Here is a 23,475-nt window from a genome sequence, read left to right as displayed (position 1 = left end):
GATGGTTAAGGATTTCAACTGGGACAATGAACTGTGTTTTGCTATAGTTGATGTGCAAACACTGTATACGTGTATTCCCCATGAAAAAGGGATTCAGGCAGTAAGGTGCTGTCTTGAAAAAGATGTGGCAATAACTCCCGAAAGGACAAATTTTATTTGTGACGTTTTGTATTGAAACGAAATTACTTTGAATTTCTGGGGGATTGGTATTTACAGACATGCAGGACGGCGATGGGGACGATTTGTGCCCCAAGTTTGGCCAATATTTACATGGGCCAATGGGAGTCGTCCTCCATCACCGTCCAATGTACTGACAATGTGGCGTTCTTTAAACGCTACATAGATGATATTATTATCATATGGAGAGGAGATGAATGCTCTTTTAATGAATTTTTAAAGGTTTTAAATGTTAATTTAAAATTCACTTCGAATTTTCATAAATCTCGAATTGAGTTCCTTGACATTGTATTAAGTACTGAAAATTTTCCTGAAACAAAGATCATTGAGACCTTTACATTTTTTAAGGCCATAGACTCTAACAGTTACCTCGACTATACCAGCTGTCAATACGGCCCATGGAAGGATAATATCCCCTTCTCACAATTTCAGAGACTCAGAAGGAATTGTTTTAGCTTAGAGAAGTTTAACGAGCAATCCTCTGTGTACATTAATAGATTTAAAGATAAAGCCAGGAGCCGTGATAGGGATAGCCTTATAAAAGGAAAAGAGGCAGACCCTACCAGAACAACCTTTGAGAAAAAAGATGAAGTAATTTATATTACTAATTACAATAACAAAGAAATGGAGTTCAACTCTATTTTTCGTGAACACTAGCATGTACTTAAATTGGATCCGGTTTTAGCTGGACATATTCAGCCAGCTCCTCAAATTGTCTATAAGAAATCCCGAACAGTAAAATCCATGATAGCGAAAAGTAAATTAGAGGTGGTAAAAAAAAACTGGTATCCACTACATTTTTATCCATCAAGGGCTGCTATCTGTGTAATACCTGTAAGCTTGTCCCTATGTACATAAGGGTCCTATCGTTGCAGATTCAGACTTTGAAATAAGGGAGTTCATTAATTGTAACTCCACGTTCGTTATATATCTGTTAACCTGCGGCTACGGCCTTAAGTACGTCGGTAAGACTGAAATGTCTGAAGATCCGTATTTTTGAGCATATAAGAAATATTAAGCATGGTGTAGCTATCACAGTGTTTCCCGTCATTTTAGTAAAAGTCACAATTGTAACCCATCCAGCATAACCTTTAAGGGTATCGAAATAGTCCAGCAAGGGAAGCGGGGAGGTGACCGGGAAAAAGCATTGTTGAAGAGGGAAACCTTTTGGATTCTCAAACTAAATACATTGTGTCCCTCGGGACTCAATGAAGGGTATTAAATTACACCTTTTATTAATTGAGCTTAATACTGACTGTATATGTTTTATTCAGTAATTTTTTCTTTGGATTTTATAATGTTACATGAATTTTTCATGTTTTATTGAGAAGTACTATCTCTTTAAAAAAATCTTGTATGTATTTAAACAAAAAAAATGTTTTTTATGTTTTTCATATAAATTGCAAGACGTGACATATATTCTTGCGGCTTTCTTAAATTAGATATTTTTATCTGTGCTATTGCTCCCTAAGGATATATTTCTATTCCGTTGGAGCCACTTGTGCTCATGCTTGTAACAAGCATGAAGATTCATGTGGGCTGATACCCCATGAGCTTTTGGCATTTGATTGACATCCCCGGCCTATTTAGGGGATGTGAGTACGTGCGGCTATCCGCACTCACTGGCTGGCTGTTCCTGTGGACCTTCTGCCCGATCCCGCTCTCCTTCAGGCATCTGCCCGCAATCCAGCGGGGGACGCACGTGAGGTACTCGGTTCTTTGGGACCAGGATTGCCTAGCTGCTTAGCCTTGGCTTATATATGTCATGTCACGTGGTATCCAGTAGGGATGTGCACCGGCCACTTTTCGGGTTTTGGGTTCTGATTACCTTGAGGTTTTGGGTTCTAATGGGTTTTGGCAAAACACCTCCTTGTGTTCTGATTTTTTGGGTTTTGGGTTTTGTGTTCTGATTTTTTGATAAAAAAAGCATAAAAACTGCTAAAATCGCAGAATTTTGGTTTTTATTTTTTGCTCCTACGCTATATTAACCTCAATAACATTCATTTCCACTCATTTCCAGTCTATTCTGAACAGCTCACACCTTACAATATTGTTTTTAGGGCAAAAGGTTGCACAGAGGTAGCTGGATAACTATGATAAGCCACACAAGTGTGCGGCACAAAAACTAGACTGATATGGCACACTTAGCATCCCCTCTAGGCTGATACTGCACACCTAGAATTACCCCTGGACTGATATGGCACACTTAGCATCCCCCCTGGACTAATACAGCACACTTGGCAGCACCCCATGAATTATACGGCAGACTTGGCTCACCCCAGAAATTATTTGGCAGACTTGGCTCGCCCCTGGACTGATATGGTACACTTAGCATCACCCCTGGACTGATACGGCACACTTGGCAGCACCCCATGAATTATACGGCAGACTTGGCTTACCCCAGGAATTATACGGCACAGATGGTGGCACCCCTGACCTGATACAGCACACATGGAATTATACGGCACAGATGGCGGCACCCCTGGACTGATACGGCACACATGGCGGCAGGCATGGAATTATACGGCAGACAAATTCCTGCAGTAAAAATAAAAATTTGTATTCTTTTAATTATAAAAAAGAGCAGCACACCTTACTTAGTAACACCCCATGAATTATACAGCACTCTTGGCTCACCCCTGGACTACAGCGCATTTAACAGCCCTTGCAGTAAACAAAAAAAAACACCTTATTTTTATTTTCGTTAAAAAAAAGGGCAGCTTCTCTGGTCTGATATGGGACACATGGGGCACCCCTGGAATTATACGGCACATATGCGGGCACCCCAGGACTGATACATGACACATGGGGGCACCCATGAAATTATATGGCACACATGCGGGCACCCCTGGACTGATACAGGACACAAGGGGGCACCCATAGAATTATACGGCACACATGCGGGCACCCCTGGACTGATACAGCACACGTGGGCACCACTGGACAAATACAGCACACATGTGGGCACCCCTGGATGGATACAGTACACATGCGGGCACCCCTGGACTGATACAGCACACATGTGGGCACCCCTGGACAAATACAGCACACATGTGGGCAACTTGGATGGATACAGTACAAATGTGGGCACCCTGAACTGATGCAGCACACATGCGGGCACCCTGGACTGATGCAGCACACATGCAGGCACCCTGGACTTATACTGTGCACTGGCAGCAGTCATTTAAAAAAAAATTAAAACAATGTAGCCCCCTCTGTAGCACTAGCAGCAGCCCCCTATGCATAAATCATCCACCACCACCCCCCCCCCCCCCCCCCCCCCCCAACATTTCATCCCCCCAGCAGCTCAGCTCAGCAGACACCACGGACACATCCGTGCTGTCTGAAATCACCAGCCTGTTTGAGAATGGCGCCGACCGCCGGGAACTATATATCCCCAGGTCTCGCGAGAATCCGACAGCGGGAAGATGACGTCCGGCCTCGATTTGAACTCAGAAAAATGGCGGCGACCATCGAACTCCCGGGATCCGGCCTCGGATCAGGTAAGTTTGTGGGGGTTCGGATCTCTAGGATCCGAACCCGTTCATCTCTAGTATCCAGTCCACCCTGTTTTAATTTTGGTACGAGAATTTGCTTTGCTCTTCCTGGCCTTAAATATTTTTTAACCTATTAAAACCCTTTTAATGCACCATGAAGCGCACCTTCTCAAGTTTTTCTGCCTAGATTTCTACCTCATTTGATCATTTATTTTATTTTTGTTCGTGAAGGTTGCTGCAGTCCAGACATTTATGGACTTTGGTCTTGGCCATTATAATCCTTCTACTCAGTTAAAGGATTACACACTGTATTGTTGAATTCCTACACTCAGCGCTGGTTTAACCACCCTTATAGTAAATAATATATATATATATATATATATATATATATATATATATATATATTATAGAGCGGGGGGTTGGCGGCACTCGGAACAAAAAGCAGACCACACGGTCTGCTTTTTGTTCTGAGTGCCGCCAACCCTCCACTACATTACAGGCTACAACAACCTGCATCCAGGAGGGCACCGGAGATAGAGTATTTCGTTTATGTAAGGACTTCTACTGGGAGTGCCACCTCATCTACATTTGTATATATATATATATATATATATATATATATATATATATATATATATATATATATATATATATATATATATATATAAAACTTAGATTACATAGATTGTAATACCCACTGGGGCAAGTAGTGATGTGAATGGCCAAATAGCTCTGTGGAATATGTGAATGCTACAGGATCGACTATGAAGGTCGACATACATAGGTCGACCTCTAAAGGTCGACTGGGCTTATGTCAACACATGAAAAATGTCAATATGGCTAAGGTCGACAGGGTCAGAAGGTCAACCCAAGCATTAGGTCAACAATGGGAAGGTCGACAGTCAAAATGTCAACATGAGTTTTTCACTTTTTTTGTTAGCCGACTTGTGCCGCCGGCGGCATTTCATACCCTACCATCCACTGGGGCATGAATGAGGAATATAACAGTGCGCTGAGTGCAGCGAGGCACGGTGCCCGAAGCATGGCGAGCACAGCAGTACACTGATATGGGGTCCATGTTGACACAAAAGTGAAAAACTCATGTCGACCTTTTGACTAAGGCATGTCAAACTTTTTTGTGTCCACCTAAGCCATGTTGACCATCAGTGGTTAACCCAATGCATGTCGACCTTTGGAGTGTCGACCCAACAACCGTATACCAATGGAATAAGCCATGTTGGAAAATCTGACATTGTAGTTCAAGTCAACCCAATGCATGTCGACCTTTGGTGTGTCGACCCAAGAACCGTATACCAATGGAATAAGCCATGTTGGAAAATCTGACATTGTAGTTCAAGTCTAATTAGTAGTCGTGCATTGTTTCAGTGCAGTCTATATCGCAGCCATGGACATGCTGGTAATCAGATAGGGTAGCTCTCAGTGCACCTGACACAGCAGTTTTATATTAAGGCCTGCATGCAATGGCTTATGGGGAAGTTAGAAGTAGAGGTAGTTTAGTGTCTGCCCAAGATTTGGATCAGATCACTTCAATGGCTCATATATTCAGTGTTTAGACTGCAAGCTCTCCAGGTTAGTGAATGCTTTGCAGTACATTATATGCTTCTGTGCTGATGCGCATTGCACAGCGCTTCCAACCAACACTATTAAACTACTAGTTATTCCTACTTTATGTCACAAGTAAGGCTAATTATATAATGATATAGGGAAATTACTATCCAAGGGTCATGTGTTCACCACCGACATGGCTGCAAGGATAAATCTGATACTGTTCCTGCAGTACAGCAAGTGGCTGTTTGTGCTCCCTCCATGGGAAACGGTCATCTGTCAGACCACACTTAGGTCGACAGTCATTAGGTCGACCCCGGAGGGTCGACATGACTTAAGGTCGACATGGGTTTAGGTCAACAGTCATTAGGTCGACATGAGTTTTTCACTGTTTTTTGAGCCGACATGTGCCGACAGGTGGTATTTCATGCCCTACCATCCACTAGGGCGTGGTGAGAGAATAAGAGAATAAAATAGTGTGCCGAGCGTAGCGAGGCACCGTGCTTGAAGCATTGCGAGCAAAGTGGTTCAACTCCAACTGTGTCGATGTCGACTGTGTCGACATTCGGGTAAAAAAAAAACAGTGAAAAAATCATGTCGACCTAATGACTGTCGACCTAAATCCATGTCGACATTGGCCCATGTCGACCTTTAACCCTGTCGACCTTGGGGCCAGTCGACCTTCCGGGGTCGACCTAATGACTGTAGACCTAAGTCTGGTCTGACAAATGTACCAATTCCATACTGACAGGGTATTTACAAGCCAGCTGTGACAAAACAAATTATTTTGAGTAAGTCCCATTCCTATTCAGAGCAAGGGCCTGCTATGCGCCTTGTGGGAGTGTAATACACATACACAGGCACTTTGCTCCTGATACTGTCTGCAGTTGCTGTCCTGTCACAATGCGGGTTTCCATCTGTATGTTGTATTAAATTAGTGGTTGCTATACACACAGGCTTATATATATATGTAATCTCCATTTTGTCACACTGGCGAGTAGGGAGAGATGATAAAGATGTTGGCTATGGTATTTTGTAGCTTATTTTTCCTTTCTCAAAGACTCCAATGGCTCCCATTAGCTTCTTGTTGATTGGGTGCTTTTAAATATCAGACAGTGGCTTCATTAACACATAGAGGCAGAGCAAACACAGACTACTTGTACAGATACCGAATGTCCCACCTCCATGAGAGTGTTAACCCCTTAGATTACTTATACCCCTTTCACACAGAAAATGAAATACTCGGGTGAAGCAGTTCCACCCGGGAATTTCATTAAATACACAGGTCCTCTTTCTGTGTGAAAGGGCACACCCGTGTCGTGAATCCCGTGTCTCCGACCCTGGAATTCACCAGGGTCGAGGACACGGGATTTATGACCCGTGTTGACCCTTTCACAAAGAAGAAATACCCGTGTTATTCAGAAAATTACCGGGTAAAAATTTTCAACCTGGTAATTTGTTCTTCTGTGTAAAGGGGGGTCAGGCTGCACCCGGCAAAATGACACCGGGATTGCCGGGATTTTTAGACTTTACTGTCTGAAAGGGGTATTAAAGTGCTAGGTAATCTCACAATAGAAATTAGTGTCACTTCAGCAGCTCTCTATGAATTTTTTTTTCTATCATAGCATTTAATTGTAGTAATTTTTTCCATTTCTGAATGGTCTGCTTGTTCAGACTCCTATATGTCTATTTAGCGGCGTCAATTCTTTAAACCCTAAAAGTGTGTTGTGGAAGAGGGCTGCCCATACTTTCTCAGCATTCCCTAAAGCAAACCCTATTTACAAACCTGTCTGTAATTAAGGAGCTGATCACTGCACACTGCCACATTACTGTGAGAGTCCTTTACATAGCAAACACCATCATTGTAAACTTATTTAAGTCCATGCCACCTCCGGGACTAGTTCCATTTAAAGTGGTTTCAAATCAGTGGCTTTCTAACACTTGGATGCATTTCGCTTCCCGGCGGTTGGGCTGCCGGCAATAACAATACTGATGCTGGCATCCGGCCTACCGCAATGAAACCAGCACCAGAATCCTGACATCAATAAGGATGGCCATGGAATCCTGACTGCGGGTATAACAAACATAAGCATGCAGGGTGGGATTTAGGCTTAGGGTGCATTGTAATAATACAATATTTAGCTTCTTAAAAGCATTATTGGTGGCTGCATGTTTTTTTTTTTTGGGTGGCACTAGCTTATTGCTACCAGGAAATAATACAGATATTACAAATCCCCTTGGTGTTTTTTTTTTGCAAACCTTCTAATGAACAGTAGCTTTATAATAGATCAGCATGGATCCGTGTGCTTCTTCCTTACAGGACCCCTAGCACTGAGCACTAGTACATTACTCTGCCCTGGAGTCTACTGCACATGAGCAGTTGTATGGAAAAATGGCACAACATTGCGATTTCCCTACTATAAATGCAGTGATTTTGAAGCATCGCTGCAAGTGTGGGACTCCAGAGAGGAAAGTTTTGAAGAATATATGTCTGCGGTGTGGGCCCCACTCCACCCATTATACAGTAGGTAAACCACTGACTGCAGGATATTTCCCCAAAACAGCCAGTATTATCCCATAACTGCCACAAGTCCCTCCATTTATGTCAGCAGCCATTATAGGTTTCTATAGAAGCTGTGAAACTGTCAGATTTCCCAGGCTCCACTCAGCACACTATTATAATCTAACTCTATGCCCTCTTGGTTGGTAAAGTAAGAACCAAGTCAGTCTAAAACAGTGGTTCTCAAATTCGATCCTCAATACCCCACACAGTTCATGTTTTCCAGGTTACCGGTGTTGGCATTTGAGTTTTAGCCACACACTCAGGATCACCTCTTGGGCTAAGCTTCAATCATGATTTGTTTTTATATAACATGAAAAGTTAATGAGAACAAGGTACAAGAGTACATTAATAACTTTCTCTGCACTGCACATGCTGCATCTCTCTCTCTCTTCTTCCTGTCACCTTCAGACACAGGAAAACAACAAACAAGTATATGCATACATCACAGACTGTAAAACACAGAAACACAAATATGACAGCACCACCTGCTGTCCCTCCAGTATAATTACATCTTAAGTCTCATCTGATGTAGTTTTTTCAACTGGAAGGTGCACTGGTACATTCATTACTCACTGACACATTTGAAAAGGTGACGCTAATTATTTCACTTGATTCTGTGAGAACTGTAAAACGTGCACTGTGTGGGGTCCTGAGGGCCAACTTTGAGAACCTGTGGTCTAATGCAAAAAGCTCCCGTCAACCTAACGATTGTGTCTAAGGGGCGCATTTCTCATCATAGAGCAATGCCGGCGCGGTGACATCGCCGGACATCGCATTGCGGTATTGTGCAATTCTCCCGGGATGTATCAATGTAAGGGTGCAGAGACAGGGCTCTCAAAGGAGCCAGTCCCTGCAAAGCCCTGACCCGGAAGCTGGGGGGTCTGCGCATGCACGTTTATGCGCTGACCCCCGCCGACCCCTCTGACCGCACTGCCCCGCTCGGCAGTGCAATCCCGCCGCCATAGGCTACAATGGGCTATTGCCATCCCAGAATGGCGATAGCCCAGGGATGTGAAGCCAGGCTGCCCGATGTTGATACATTGGGCAGCTTCGCATCCCCCATAGAATCCTGTGGGGGATGCAGCCAGCGGCGCTGCAGGGGGGACCGCAGCAGGGATTGGAGATTCCTGCTGCTGTCCCCCTTTGATACATTTGGGGGATACTTAATATTTGCGGCTATTTGCGGTGTTTTCGGGGATTTAGCCGCAAATATGGTTTGATAAATGGGCCCCTGACTTACTGTCGTTCGAGACGCAGACGACTGTAGATGTCTAACTAGATGCATTCAACTAAGTGCGGTCGACCATATCATGGTTGATATAGATATAGATATAGATAGATATAGATATATATAGATAGATAGATAGATAGATAGATATAGATATATATATATATATAGATAGATATAGATATATATAGATAGATAGATATAGATATATATATAATAGTGGTATTACATAGATTGTAATACTCACTGGGGCAAGTAGTGCTGTGAATGGCCAAATAGCTCTGTGGAATATGTGAATGCTACGGGGTCGACCTCTAAAGGTCGACAGGGCATATGTCGACACATGAAATAGGTCAAAATGGCTAAGGTCGACAGGGTCAGAAGGTCAACAATGGGAAGGTCGACAGTCAAAAAGTCGACATGCGTTTTTCACCATTTTTGATAGCCGACTTGAGCCGACAGGCGGCATTTCATACCCTACCATCCACTGGGGCATGAATGAGGAATATAACAGTGCACTGAGTGCAGCGAGGCACGGTGCCTGAAGCATGGCGAGCACAGCAGTACACTGATATGGGGTTCATGTTGACACAAAAGTGAAAATCTCATGTCGACCTTTTGACTAAGGCATGTCAAACTTTTTGGTGTCCACCTAAGCCATGTTGACCATCAGTGGTTAACCCAATGTATGTCGACCTTTGGTGTGTCGACCCAAGACCGTATACCAATGGAATAAGCCATGTTGGAAAATCTGACATTGTAGTTCAAGTCTAATTAGTAGTCGTGCGTTGTTTCAGTGCAGTCTATATCGCAGCCATAGACATGCTGGTAATCAGAGCTCTCTGATATCTCTCAGTGCACCTGACACAGCAGTTTTATATTAAGGCCTGCATGCAATGGCTTATGGGAAAGTTAGAAGTAGAGGTAGTTTAGTGTCTGCCCAAGATTTGGATCAAATCACTTCAATGGCTCATATATTCAGTGTTTAGACTGCAAGCTCTCCAGGTTAGTGAATGCTTTGCAGTACATTATATGCTTCTGTGCTGATGTGCATTGCACAGCGCTTCCAACCAACACTATTAAACTACTAGTTATTCCTACTTTATGTCACAAATAAGGCAAATTATATTATGATATAGGGAAATTACTATCCAAGGGTCATGTGTTCACCACCGACATGGCTGCAAGGATAAATCTGATACTGTTCCTGCAGTACAGCAAGTGGCTGTTTGTGCTCCCTCCATGTAGCTGAGGCCCTGCAAGGTAGTTGGACACATGGAATTCGATTTTTGAACTGGAAAGTCTGGCCCTGGGCCTTTGTGTCTGATTTCTGACTTTTGTCTGTTCTGTATCATGCTATTCTGATTGGATCCAATGGGGCATTTATATAAACAGGTACAACATACTGACAGGGTATTTTCAAGCCAGACGTGACCAAACAAAATATTTTGAGTAAGTCCCATTCCTATTCAGAGCAAGAGCCTGCTATGCGCCTTGTGGGAGTGTGATACACATACACAGGCACTTTGCTCCTGATACTGTCTGCAGTTGCTGTCCTGTCACAATGTGGGTTTACATCTGTATGTTGTATTCAATTAGTGGTTGCTATACATACAGGCTTATACTGTATATATAATCTCCATTTTGTCACACTGGCGAGTAGGGAGAGATGGTAAAGATGTTGGCTATGGTATTTTGTAGCTTATTTTTCCTCTCTCAAAGACTCCCACAGCTCCCATTAGCTTCTTGTCGATTGGGTGCTTTTAAATATCAGACAGTGGCTTCATTAACACATAGAGGCAGATCAAACACAGACGACTTGTACAGATACCGAATGTCCCACCGCCAGGAGAGTGTTAACCCCTTAGATTACTAATAGTGCTATGTAATCTACAATAGAAATTAGTGTCACTTCAGCAGCTATCATAACATTTAATTGTAGTTATTTTTTCCAATTCTGAATGGTCTGCTTGTTCAGACTCCTATATGTCTATTTAGCGGCGTCAATTCTTTAAACCCTAAAAGTGTGTTGTGGAAGAGGGCTGCCCATACTTTCTCAGCATTCCCTAAAGCAAACTCTATTTACAAACCTGTTTGTAATTAAGGAGCTGATCACTGCACACTGCCACATTACTGTGAGAGTCCTTTACATAGCAAACACCATCATTGTAAACTTATTTAAGTCCATGCCACCTCCTGGACTAGTTCCATTAAAAGTGGTGAACCGTAGTGTTTAAAATCAGTGGCTTTCTAACACATTTGGATGCATTTCGCTTCCCGCCGGTTGGGCTGCCGGCAATAACAATACCGATGCTGGCATCCGGCCTACCGCAAGGAAATCAGCTTCAGAATCCTGACATCAATAAGAATGGCCATGGAATCATAACTGCAGGGATAACAAACATAAGCATGCAGGGTGGGATTTAGGGTTAGGGTGCATGGGTGGGAGGGCTAGTGTAAAGGCCCCCATACACTTCTACAATTTTGTTCGGGCCGATTTATCGTTTGCAAAGTGGCAAATAGTTTGTGTTTTCCATCCGATCCGATGTGCAGTCCCTTGTGTGTCAGATCGGAGCCCCTAAATCGCTCGTACTGCACCACTGATTTATTGGAATTGGATGGAAAAAGTAGTGCTTATTGTGTTTGCGATATGTATTGCAGGAAGGAGAGGCATTCTCCGCCGCCCTAGCCCCCTAATCCAGCCTATCCGATATATCTTATGACATTGTATACCATAAGATATATCTCATGCGATTGATCTTGGCTTGATCAATCCCATGAGACATATTTTATGCAAAAATTCTACCAAAGTACAAAATCGGATGGAATCACTCCTGGGAAGATCCAGGGGGAGGTCAAATGAAATCGCAGCCGACTTCAGGGTCAGACGTATTATTATAGTGTATGGGGCCCTTTAGGCTGCAGAGACAGATGGTTAGGCACGAGCGGAGAGCTTTAGGATTGGGCTACAGGGAGGGTTAATAAGTATACATACATGACCTCTGTCAGGATTTCTTTGGGATGCTGGCGTAGGTAATCTGAATGCCAGCATCCCCCGCCAATCATCCGTATGTATCTCCAGAGATCGTAATTCCTAAATAGCAAGTCACTTATATTGTATTGAATTGTATTTGCTTGTACATTGTAAGATGCGGTGTTGGTGATCTTGACACGTCCTCTCACTGTAACTTCAAATTGTTGGTTTGTCAGGTTCTACAATATGGGGCTGTTATAAGTAATTCATTGCCAGACCATCAAAATGATGTTACAAAATATCAGTAATGTCAGAGCTGGCGGCTGTGCGTGTTCGAATGCAGCAACGCTTGAATTACTCAATCAGGTACAATCTATTTTCCACAGACATGCACAACACTTGAATTCCCCCCATAGAGGTGAGGAGTAGTGTTAGCCTTTTCTTAAATTGGGTTGTTTTATGGTGTTTGATGCTGCAGTGTTAACCTCCTCTCACATTTTCTGAACTTTAGCCTCTTTTCTTATGTTTACACACAGACATTTTATAATTTTATTAATCTCACTTATATTCTTGTGTTGTGCCCACCACGGCACAGCTACACACTATTATCCCTGTTAAAACAGAAGGAGCGATTCATTTTTCCGATGTTTTAATAATTTATCAGCTATACGATTGAATCACTTGATAAAAGATGTGTTTTGCTGCAAAAACACACATGTTCTGTGAAACCTGTGTGTTTTCACCTGATGCAACCCCCTTTTTGTGAAAAATCGGCAAGTTTTTGGGGATTCAAACAAAATCCCTGATAAGCCGCAGCATTTACCTATTTGTGTCTAAATGGATAGCTCCAAGTAATACCCCTTTCAGACAGAAAAAAAGACCCGGGAATTTCCCTGCTCTTGCCGTGTCGACCCAGGTTTTTCTTCTGTCTGAAAGGGTCAACACTGGTTTAAAGTTCCGGGACTTCGACCCAGGTATTTACCTGGGTTTTTCCCGTGGCAGACACGTGTTTGCGGCTGTGTGAAAGGGTCCCACCCGTGTTTTTCTCCTGACTATTGAAAAATCATGCTGATTGGCTGTGCAGCATGGCGCTGCGTGATTGGCTGATCTTTTCAGGTTCCCTGATTGGACTGGACAAAATCAGTGCTCTCCTCCGATTCAAATACCTGCGTCGAGTGGAAGCCCTCTCCACCAAAAATTGTGCCTTCCTCCTCCTGGCATAACACTGTGCCAGGTAGCACAGTGTAAGCATCTGCATAATGCTCTGATTTGCTGTAAGCAGCAAAACACACAGAGCACTCATGACCTCCAGGTTCTGCAACTTGTCAGCCATGTTTAATGCAATGCAGTGAGCAGACAACACCCACTTTTGATGACCTCATCTCTGTGTGCCTTTAAAACTGTCCTTTTCTTATGACACACAGAGTTTTGCAGGAAAAATCTGGCTTCTGTGTGAAAGGGGTCGACACGGGAAATACCCGGGTTTTTGCTCCTGTGTGAAAGGGGGTCAGCCCCTTGCTGCCTAGTTGTACCCGGGTTTTTGTATCCGGGAAATACCTGGGTTTTGGGGATTTTTCTGTCTGAAAGGGGTATAAGCCTGTTATCCGCGTTCGCGGGTAATAGGAAATGCCCCAATATGTCCCAAAACACTGGCAAGGATTCAGTCAGACATATATTACTAATGAGAAACAGTGCCACTAAAGGAGCAGGTGGCAATGAAGCAATTAATATAGACAGATTTGGGAGAGATAAAAGCCCAGTCATTTATTAAATGTGGTGATTTCATGATAGATAAATGTCTTCTAGAAGACATCTTATCTTGCTCATGTTGTGACATGTCCCTCACTTAACCACTAAGATGCTAAAGAGGACTCCTGAGGGGCATTAAATGGAAATGAATCTGTTTCACACGTTGTAATATGTTTCTAAATGGCACTTACATTGTCCTACAGTAGTAGAGGTTTCCCCCCCTAGGGGAGCAGGGTTTGGCTGATTATTCTAAATGGAACCATTTTCATGCCTATATACTACTAAGCAGCTACCTCACATCCAGTATGAGCACTTTATTAACACTGAAGGAGTGCAGTGTCTGCCCCAACAGACAGGAGGGCAGTGTATTTGTATAGAAGAAACAGATGACATTGGAATGAAATAAAATATACAAGTATATACTAAGAAGGTCATTTTGTAATTCCTAGTATATTTTTATGTAGAGTAAAAGAAGGGTATCCTTATGATAATATATTACAGCCCAGCATGTGTTATATAATATTTAATGTTTCTGAATGACATCAATGTTCTGCAGAACAGGTAGCATAAATGTAAATACACTGTATAGCTTGGAACAATATGTAGATGTGCACATTGACAGCAAAATTCGAACAGATCACCTCAATCTGACTGAATTTATAGCGCTTGATGTCTGGATGACACTCCCTTCAGGAGACAAGTTACTAACTTTATACAATCTGCCTCACAACCTTGTCTGCTGTTTATTCTGCAGTTTATATCTATCCTCACACCCTAACAGGTGTATTTCTTAAGATGCGGGTTTATAGAAGTGGAGATGTTGGCCATAACAGCCAATTAGATTGTACCAATTATTTATCTAGCATGTTCTAGAAGAGAATAGCTAGAATCTGATTAGTTGCTATGGGCAACATCTCCACCTCTATAAACTCGGATTTAATAAATATAACTCTACAGTAAATATAACGCTACTTGTAGAAGTGATGTTCCTGGGTGAAAAGTGCACCCAAATGATGTGGCTCTTATCAGTATCGCAACAATTCCAGCACGATAAAATAATGAGTACAGCTCATTACACTATTTGTATATGGTAGAACAGACTTTGCGCATGCTGTATGGGAATAACAAGGCCTGTCAGTGTCTGTTAGCAGCTAGGTGAGGGGGGTACTGTACAACATTTATAAAATCCACTAATCTTAAAATATAATTATTAATATTCACAAGTCTAGGGCGATGTCTAGAAGTATTTGACATTAGTGTTACATTTTCTAAGTAACTGGGGTACAACATATTATATTCCCCATATGAACTCCCTTTCAGACATTGTGGTGGATGTATAAAACAGTAATAAGGGAGGAGAAATGAGCCAGAGGAGAGTAACCCATGGTAACCAATCAGCTGCTCTGTATAATTTTATATGATGCAAATGATAGATGTTACTTCAGTGCTGATTGGTTGCCATGGGCAGCTTCTCCTTTGGCTCACTTCTCCCTTATTACTGCTTTATACATTTACCCCCTTAAGCCCTGTACAAACAGTGTGATGGGAGCCAAGTGCTGTGCGAGGTGCTTAAGCACAGGTCGTTCATCACACATCGCTGGCACACATGCAATGCACCAGCAATGTGTGCTGAGCGATCTGTGTTGATCACTTCTCTGGTGAGAACACTGGCGATTTGATAAGATTTTGACTGTATGCATCACAACAGAACTAAACTTTGTGAATTATGATGAACAACTTTTAAATCCCACACATACCAAAAATGAGGGTGATGCATGAACACATTTAGCCATGTAGACAATGCATGTTCAATTAACAGCATGCATATTTACCACAACACACACTCATTGTGATACTTTATTTGCAGGACGTGTGGCTGTATATAATTGTGTTTTTGTATATGTGTAGTAATGGAAACTTGTGTTATATTTCTAGTTTAAAGCAGGAAAAGTCTGCACAATTACACAATCCAAATACAAACCAACCACTTGGTACTAAATGCAGCAATAAAAAATAAATTTTCCACCAAAAAAGTACAAGGTATACAATGTGTAAGGCTATTGATGTTCCTGTACTTTGTGCTTCTTTCAGTACAGCCATAAAGCAGTATGTGACAACACTGATCAATTTGCTGATGGACTGACTCATTCTAGAGCTCTCATTCCCAAAGTGTTAAGAGCAAAGAGCAGAATTATTCAAATGGACTTCTTAGGATGCCCAGGAGAATGTCCCATTAAAGCTCAAGCCTTTCATGACTAAGACATGCGCACACAAAACATGTTCTCAGGTTGTTATTGGAATACAGTAAAGTAACTATACTTACATAGAGTTGTGTGGAAGTAAAAGAATCAGTCTCACTGACTTATGACGGTCTTTCAAAATGGTTAGCTAGTGTCAAAGATTGGCTTAGCTCCATATGCACAAATGGCTGTGGTAAATTGGTGAAATGTACAGCTAGGTCTCCTGTTATCTCTATTCCAGTCGGCTATCTCAGACTTTCACTGCAACTACCTGAACAATGGAGTGTTCACCACTGGCCAGTACTCTTAAGCCAGGTACACACTGGTCTATATGCTGTTCGGGCAGATGTAATGAACCGGCATACCACTCAGTGTATATGTGCAATCTGGGTTCTTCCACGGTTGCTTGTGTTACACATCAAACGAAGCGACATCTCTAGCAACACCATGCATGTTAAAGAAGGACAGAACAGCGATTGATCAGGCCTTCATTAATATCGCTCAATGTGTACCCAGGTTGGACCAACATATCGGCTGGGTACGCATCGCTGTAGTGCGCACCCAGCTTGATGCTGCATACACATTCATTTGAATGGCTGAAATGGGATACGGTCGTTAGGTTGACAAGCATTGAGTGGACACCATTAGGTCAACATGGGTCTAGGTCGACATATCATTAGGTTGACACCAGCATTAGGTGGACATGGGGTTTTTCACAGGTTTTTTATCTGATATGTGCCGACAGGCGGTTTTTCATGCCCTACCATCCACTAGGGTGTGGTGGGAGAATAAAATAGTGTGCCGAGCGTAGCAAGCCATGCAAGGGGATGCAGTGCAACAGTCCAGTGTCCATGTCAACATTCGGGTCAAAAAACAGTGAAAAACCCCATGGTCGACAGTCAACTGTCGACCTAGATCCATGTGGACCTTTCTGCATGTCGACCTAATGGTGTCAACCCAATGCTTGTTGACCTAACTGCTGTAAACCTAATGATCCATACCCCCAGATATATATCGCTGGTTCATGAGCCAGTGTGCACCAGCGATAGGTCTGTGAACGACTTTGTTCAGACATATTGCATCGCTGATGGACAATTTATTTAAAGATATAAGGGCGCATCTTGCTATGTGCGTGAGCGATCCACCCGACTACCCGTACATCCCCTGCAGGAGCCAGGGATGACATACTGCTCAACTGGGCGGGCGCATGTAAACTGTGTATGATGAACACGCTGCCGAATCTGTTGAGATCTAGATCTACAGATCAAATGATCTGCAAATATATCTGTAAGACAGTGTGTACCCAGCTTTACCTCACTCTAAAGTTGTGTTGTCATCCTTCAGGCCTCATATGTAGACCAGCTGATTTTTTGTGTGAAACTTTTGGAGAGTTTATTTTCACACTTGTTTGACCTTCGATTAAAATTATTTTTTTTTTTTACTGCCGAAATATTCCATAATGTGAAACACCAAAGCTTTTGTGTGTGTTGAACTTGCAAGTATGATACCAGCTATTTAACAAAAAAAACCCCTCTAATGCCAGGAGTGAGGCAAAAAAATCCCAGATTCTAGAGGTTACTAAAAAAAGGTTCAAAATTTTAGTATACTTTATACAAAAGTGCATAGAATACAGGTTTTCAATTGGTTTTGATTGACTGTATCATCCAGGTGGTGGCCTTCATTCGTGATACACATTTAAGGCCCGTACACACGGGGGGATATATCGCTGAGTGATATATCGCTCGCGATGAGCGATATATCGCTCAGTGTCCCGTTTGCATCAGCAACCAGAGATGAAAAAGAAACTGCCGGGGGAGCCCGGCAGTGGAAATCAGCTGGTCCTGCGATCACTATGGGGGAGAACACGGGAGCGCGCACCTGGTGATATATCGCCGGTGCACGCTCCCAACATGGGCAATATGGTTGCTCAGCGACCATATTGCCCGCGATATTACACAAAATCACCCCCGTGTGTACACAGCCATAGATTCACATTTCGGAGGTTTTGCATCCTTTGCCGGATAATTTCCTGTATTTATGCTGCAATTTCTTGATGAAGTTTGTTTGTTTGTCTGTCTATCTAAAGGTCCATACACACTGGGCAACTTTCCCCCCTGCCCGGCGCAGTCAGCGGGGAGAGGGCGACTTTGCATAGAGCAGCACTATGCAAAGCCGTCCTCAAAGCCACTCATCTGCTGGTATTACCAGCAGATGAACAGCTTTCCCGGCGATGATGCAGGAGCGCGCAGCAGCGCTCATCGCCGGGGCATACACACTGGGCGGCTTTGAGCTGAAACTTGCTGTTTTGAGCGTCTTTCAGCTCAGTTGCCCAGTGCGTATGGGCCTTTCGTTAACAAGCAGAATTGTTTCTGGGCAGAAAACATTTCTCATCCACTTCATGTAATGCGCGGGGTGATTAAACTCTTTTTCTATGTGATCTGACTGTTTACCAAAAAAGCATGGATCTCTACGTGCTTACAACCTATAGCGATGGCAATGCGCAGTCCTGTGCCATAGCCTGCAGAGATACAGTGCATGGACTGTCTATCCTGCTTAGATAGCAGTGTTTAGCCTATAAGCATAGGCCAAACACTGCTCAGAATATCTCATGTGTGCTAAGTGAGCTAAGCAGCTCAGCATGGGGCTCCCATCACCTCTGCACTGCACATGGGGCCACCTGAAAGTGGAGACTACAAACATCAACCTAGGAGCATGAACTGAAGGATGATATATTCCAATAAATGACCATAGCATATTCAAAACCAACTGAAAATGAAGTGTAATCCTTGCATTGATGATGTACTTACAATCTGAATAGCATTTACCATGCCTTTTTGTTAACCTTTAAAATCTGGGAGATTTTTGCCTCCATTTGTACAATGCACATACTTTGTGCCAATGGATAAGAGGCAACACATCTGCAATAGTTGTAGTTAATGATGTAGATAAAAACAAAAACCCGTCCATTTTAATAAGGTTTACCACGGGGCTGGGGGTTTATTCATGCATGATCATAGTGCGAATTCGCAGGCCAGGCGCTTATATTTGGGCTGCGCATGTGCACTGCTCGTAGTATTCATGTGCGAGGCCTTATTGTCATACAATCCTGCCTCTTTTTGATTGTTGGCTGTATGCAAGTTGATTGGCAGAAAGCCGGCGTTTGGAGGTGTTAACCGGAAGTTTTCTGGGAGTGTCAGAGAAAGCACAGGTATGCCCAGGTGTTTGAGGGGAAGGTGTGTGACGTCAGCTTTGACCCCAATTCGACTCTTTCTATCGCAGCTGCTGAGTAAGTCCTGGACTACACACAGACTGCACACACTGGAACAATCCTTCCATGGTGTGCGGAGCAGCTTGTAAAAGGATCTGCGGTACTTGTTTCCTAGCAAGGCGCCACCGATTTTAATCTTATGTCAACGGGTCTATAAGATTGGGTCGCATCGCATCAGACCCCATTTTAAATTGTACAGCCACCCTGATGGCTGATTACTATGTTAAGTGCACCCAAACACCTGATTTTTAATTGTACACCCACCCTGATGGATAATTATTATGTCAAATGCCCACCCCCCATTGTTAACACCACCCCACTATCAACGCCAACTCGAAGCGTGGCGAGCGGCGGCAGTACGCATCCTCCGACCTTTTCATACCCCCACTATCCACTTTGGCATGGAGTTGATTCTATATAGTGTGGCGAGCCGCCGAGCCCGAAGAGCAGCGAGCCCCGTGAGGGGACGTGTATTACTTCACATGTATTTCACGTCTCCTCGCGGGGCTCGCCACGCTTCGGGCTCGGTGGCTCGATGCGGTCGCCACACTATCTAAAATCAACTCCACGCCGACGGAGATAGTAGGGGTATGAAAAGGTCGGAGGACGCGTACCGCCGCCCCTCGCGGGCTGACTGCGCTCGCCACGCTTTGGGTTGGCGTTGATAGTGGGGTGGCATTAACAATGGGGGGGCATTTGACATAATAATTACCCATCAGGGTGAGTGTACAATTAAAAATCGGGTGTTTGGTTGCATTCCACATAGTAATCAGCCATCAGGGTGTCTGTACAATATGAAATCGCATCGCATGCAATTGTAATGTCATGCGATGCAACGCAATATACATATATAATACAATTTATATATTATATAGGAAGCTCTTAAAACCCGAATATCGGGTCAGATCGGGTCCCATATAATACCTTAACTAATGGTATGCGATGGGACCCGACGGGCGCCGTGCTAGGAAACAAGTACCAGATCTGCAGTAAATCGACAATCCAGCTAATTTTTTGCAAGCCGTGCTAAGCAATTCTCAGGCTTGCATGGGGTGGAATTTTACTCTGGCTGGGTGGCATATACCTTATTGCAGGGTTATGCAAATAAGCAGCCCAGCGATTGGGTTTGCATAAACCCCATATTGGCTTATGTAGTGGGCAGCATGGATAGTGTAATGGATAGCATTACTGCCTCACAGCACTGGGGTAATGGGTTTGATTCCCACCATGGCCCTAACTGTGCAGAGTTTGTATATTCTCTCCGTACTTGCGTGGATTTCCTCCGGGTACTCCGGTTCCTCCCACAATCCAAAAATATACTGGTAGGTTAATTGGCTCCCAACAAATTGAACCTAGAATGTCTGTGTGTGCATGTACATGTGGTAGGGAATATAGATTGTAAGCTCCACTGGGGCAGGGACTGATGTGAATGTTCAACTACAGTATACTCTGTAAAGCGCTGCTGAATCTGTGTGCACTATATAAGAAACTGTTAATAAATAAATAAATAAATATATGTGGTATAAAAAAGTACTAGAAAACACTTTGTAATACATATATTTTATAAAAACATAGAATGTTATTATTCATGTGCATAAACATTTACAAACATTTACTCGCCCATTATGGCCACTGAAGAGGAAGTGTGGGTAAACCTTGGCAGAGCATGATCACACGTAGGGGATAGGACGGCAGTTCTGAGGTGTTCATGGCATGACCAGAAGCTACATCCATATTGTAGCTACTGCATCAGAGGCAGGAAATGTTTTACAGACAGTATCCCTGGGACCACATCTGCTTTCTGTCTCAGCTGCTGGGTGATGAACAGTGCTGCTCTTGTGGATTCAAGGACAATATGTCCAGGTCTGTGTGTTTAGACAATAGTGGTCTAGATGTCTCAATTAGAAACATTAGGAGTTGAAAGGGGCAAAGAGACTTGAAGTTTTTGAATGTGTTTGAGTTTGACTCTGGCAATGTCCATAGCCCGGGGCTGGTACAGAGACACCCTTCTGTTTTTGTCAATGTAAAGTGAGGCTAAAGGATGCACCAGTTCCTGCTTTTGGGAATGGGACATAGTTACTATCACAATTCACAAAACTTCACCTGTGTGTCTAGACCCCCTCAATACACAAATCGCTTTACTGGTACCTGCTACATCTAGGACCTGCAGACCAAAATATGCTTTGCAAAGTAGAGAAACTGTATATACGGTACATTATCATGAAAGCTGAGATTAGCTTTAAAAAAAAAACTGGTGAAATGAAGGCAAATACATGGCCTGATGCTAAATGTATCTTGTGCGTTATTGCACTGTGCGTGCTCCAGAATAAGTAACTACTGTACTAGTAATAGGCATGTCAGCAGTTTGCCGCTCCATTTGCAGCTTTCAGGGTGTAACTGGGTTGGATTGTGGGATTTATGTGTACATGGTAATACACCTGTATTGCACCTGTATGGATCCAGCTAATGCAAATACACACTGATTATGACGCTGCCCATAGTGAAGGCCCAGCTGCACAGATACTTACTCCATATGTGCGAGAATCTACACCTTTAGTTTAAGCACTTCAGTTAGCCCCATAGCGTGCCTTATGCAGAGATTAGTCAGATATTATCTGTTTATAAATGGATTGGATTTAATAGAAAATCATAAAAAAAATGCTTGTTTTTCCCCCCCCCTTCAAATTAATTATATTAATTTTATTTCAGAGTATCTCAGGGGTCTATGTACTAAGCCTTGGAGAGATTTAAACTGGACAGAGATAATCAGCTAAAGGAGCCCATACACGGTCCGTTGTGGACCGGCTCCGTTCTGTACTATGCGATGCGCGCTCCCGCGCATCACATAGTACGGTACAAAAAGTATGAGCTGCACATACTTTTTGTACTAGCTACACATCGTATCGTATCGGATTGCAGTGCATGCACAAGGCATGCAATCCGATACGATGTGTACTTTAAAAGTACATAACAGAGCCGCAAAACGGAGCGTGTATGGGCTCCTTAACTCCTGTAATTTTTCAAACACAGGGATGTATTATACCCCTCATTCCGTGTGGAGTGAAAATTCCCCTCCAAAGATCCCCGCTAGAGCGCATGACACATCAGCCTACTGCTGAAGTGCGGTGTCTCCCCCTGGTTGGCTTCTCTGAGCATTTGCGAGATCTGGCTATTATGACATGATCTCCCATGCAGCACAGAGCCAGCAACCACCGCAGCCAGGGACAGAGCTGTCCCTGCTGTGGTGTATGGGTAGTGACAGCTGTAGCTGTGGAAATGGTCAGTGCCACTGATCATTGATACATTACCTGGCATATCGGCATGCTATCTTGTAGATAACAGTACCGAAAAGGACAAGGGCCCCTGTCATATAGGACACTACCCCTCATTCTTACATGGAGGAGAAGCCTTTTCAGTGCAATTAATGGTACTGTTATTGCTGCTTGCCCATAACGACCCTTCTTACATGTATCCCGCAGCCTGTAAAATGGCAGTTAGGAGCATCTGGCTTTTACTTCATCCCCATCCATGTTATCTCTCACCAAGGATTAGTAACTAGGGGGAGATGCACTAAAGGGGAAATGCAGTAAAAAAAACCATGCATCCATTTCCCCATGCACTAACACCCGATAGTTGGGTTTTGGCAATATAGAGTAACGCCCTTGAGGAAAGTTTATTAATCTTTGGGAAATAATCACACTTGTCATCTAGTTTTATCTGGTGAGAATAAATTGTGTAATAATAACCTCCAGGGTCATAAATCAGCTAAGGGTTTGGTATCCTCCATTTCCCAGACATGGCATGCTATGCACCAGTGGAGGAAGGGGTAAGGACTGGCAATGCCATGCATATGACATCCATCTCCTGAGCACCAGCGGTGGCTTCCATGCTGTTTGTTTTGCAGTAAGTTAGCACTAAATGAAGTCGCATTTCCCCTGCAGGGTTTCCTGTGTATCAGCCTCATGCTAATCACTGGTCAGCCTACTCCTGCCCCTGTCATTAAAGAGGATCCTTCCTCTCTTTGTGTCCCCGAACATCAAAGGCCCTGAATTGGGCATCAGGTCGGCGGGGAGGTGCTTCTTAAGGCTCCTCCCTTCACCTTTAAATATTAGGCGATCATCGGATCAGGGCAATAGAGGAGACCGTAGGAGTGAGTGTTGCGTTGAATTACCGGAGGATCATGCACTCCCTGCCTGGTAAGTGGAGACTCTGG

At 43.4% G+C, this 23,475-nt stretch overlaps 1 protein-coding gene across 4 annotated transcripts in view; it reads left to right on the top strand.

Annotated features, from left to right (window-relative positions):
• The first annotated feature begins 5,181 nt into the window (after nt 1-5,181).
• Nucleotides 5,182-23,475, top strand: part of LOC146008745 (T-box protein VegT-A-like) — a 26,583-nt gene continuing 8,289 nt past the window's right edge. Inside the window, exon 1 of one of the 4 annotated variants that reach the window (XM_083148411.1) lies at nt 5,182-5,264. Coding sequence is in view for 2 of the 4 variants with exons in the window: in XM_083148382.1 (XP_083004508.1) it covers nt 16,273-16,309 (37 nt within the window). In the remaining 2 variants the exon portion in view is untranslated. Of the gene's footprint in view, nt 5,265-9,931; nt 10,037-16,230; nt 16,310-23,386; nt 23,459-23,475 lie in introns of those variants that run through there. The other 3 variants (XM_083148401.1, XM_083148382.1, XM_083148392.1) reach the window with 3 other exon arrangements.

The sequence above is a fragment of the Crinia signifera genome, chromosome 1, assembly GCF_055691185.1.
Source record: "Crinia signifera chromosome 1, ASM5569118v1, whole genome shotgun sequence".
Classification (NCBI taxonomy): domain Eukaryota; kingdom Metazoa; phylum Chordata; class Amphibia; order Anura; family Myobatrachidae; genus Crinia; species Crinia signifera.
Note: the sequence above shows the minus strand (reverse complement) of the source record. Positions and strands in the feature narration are given on the sequence as shown.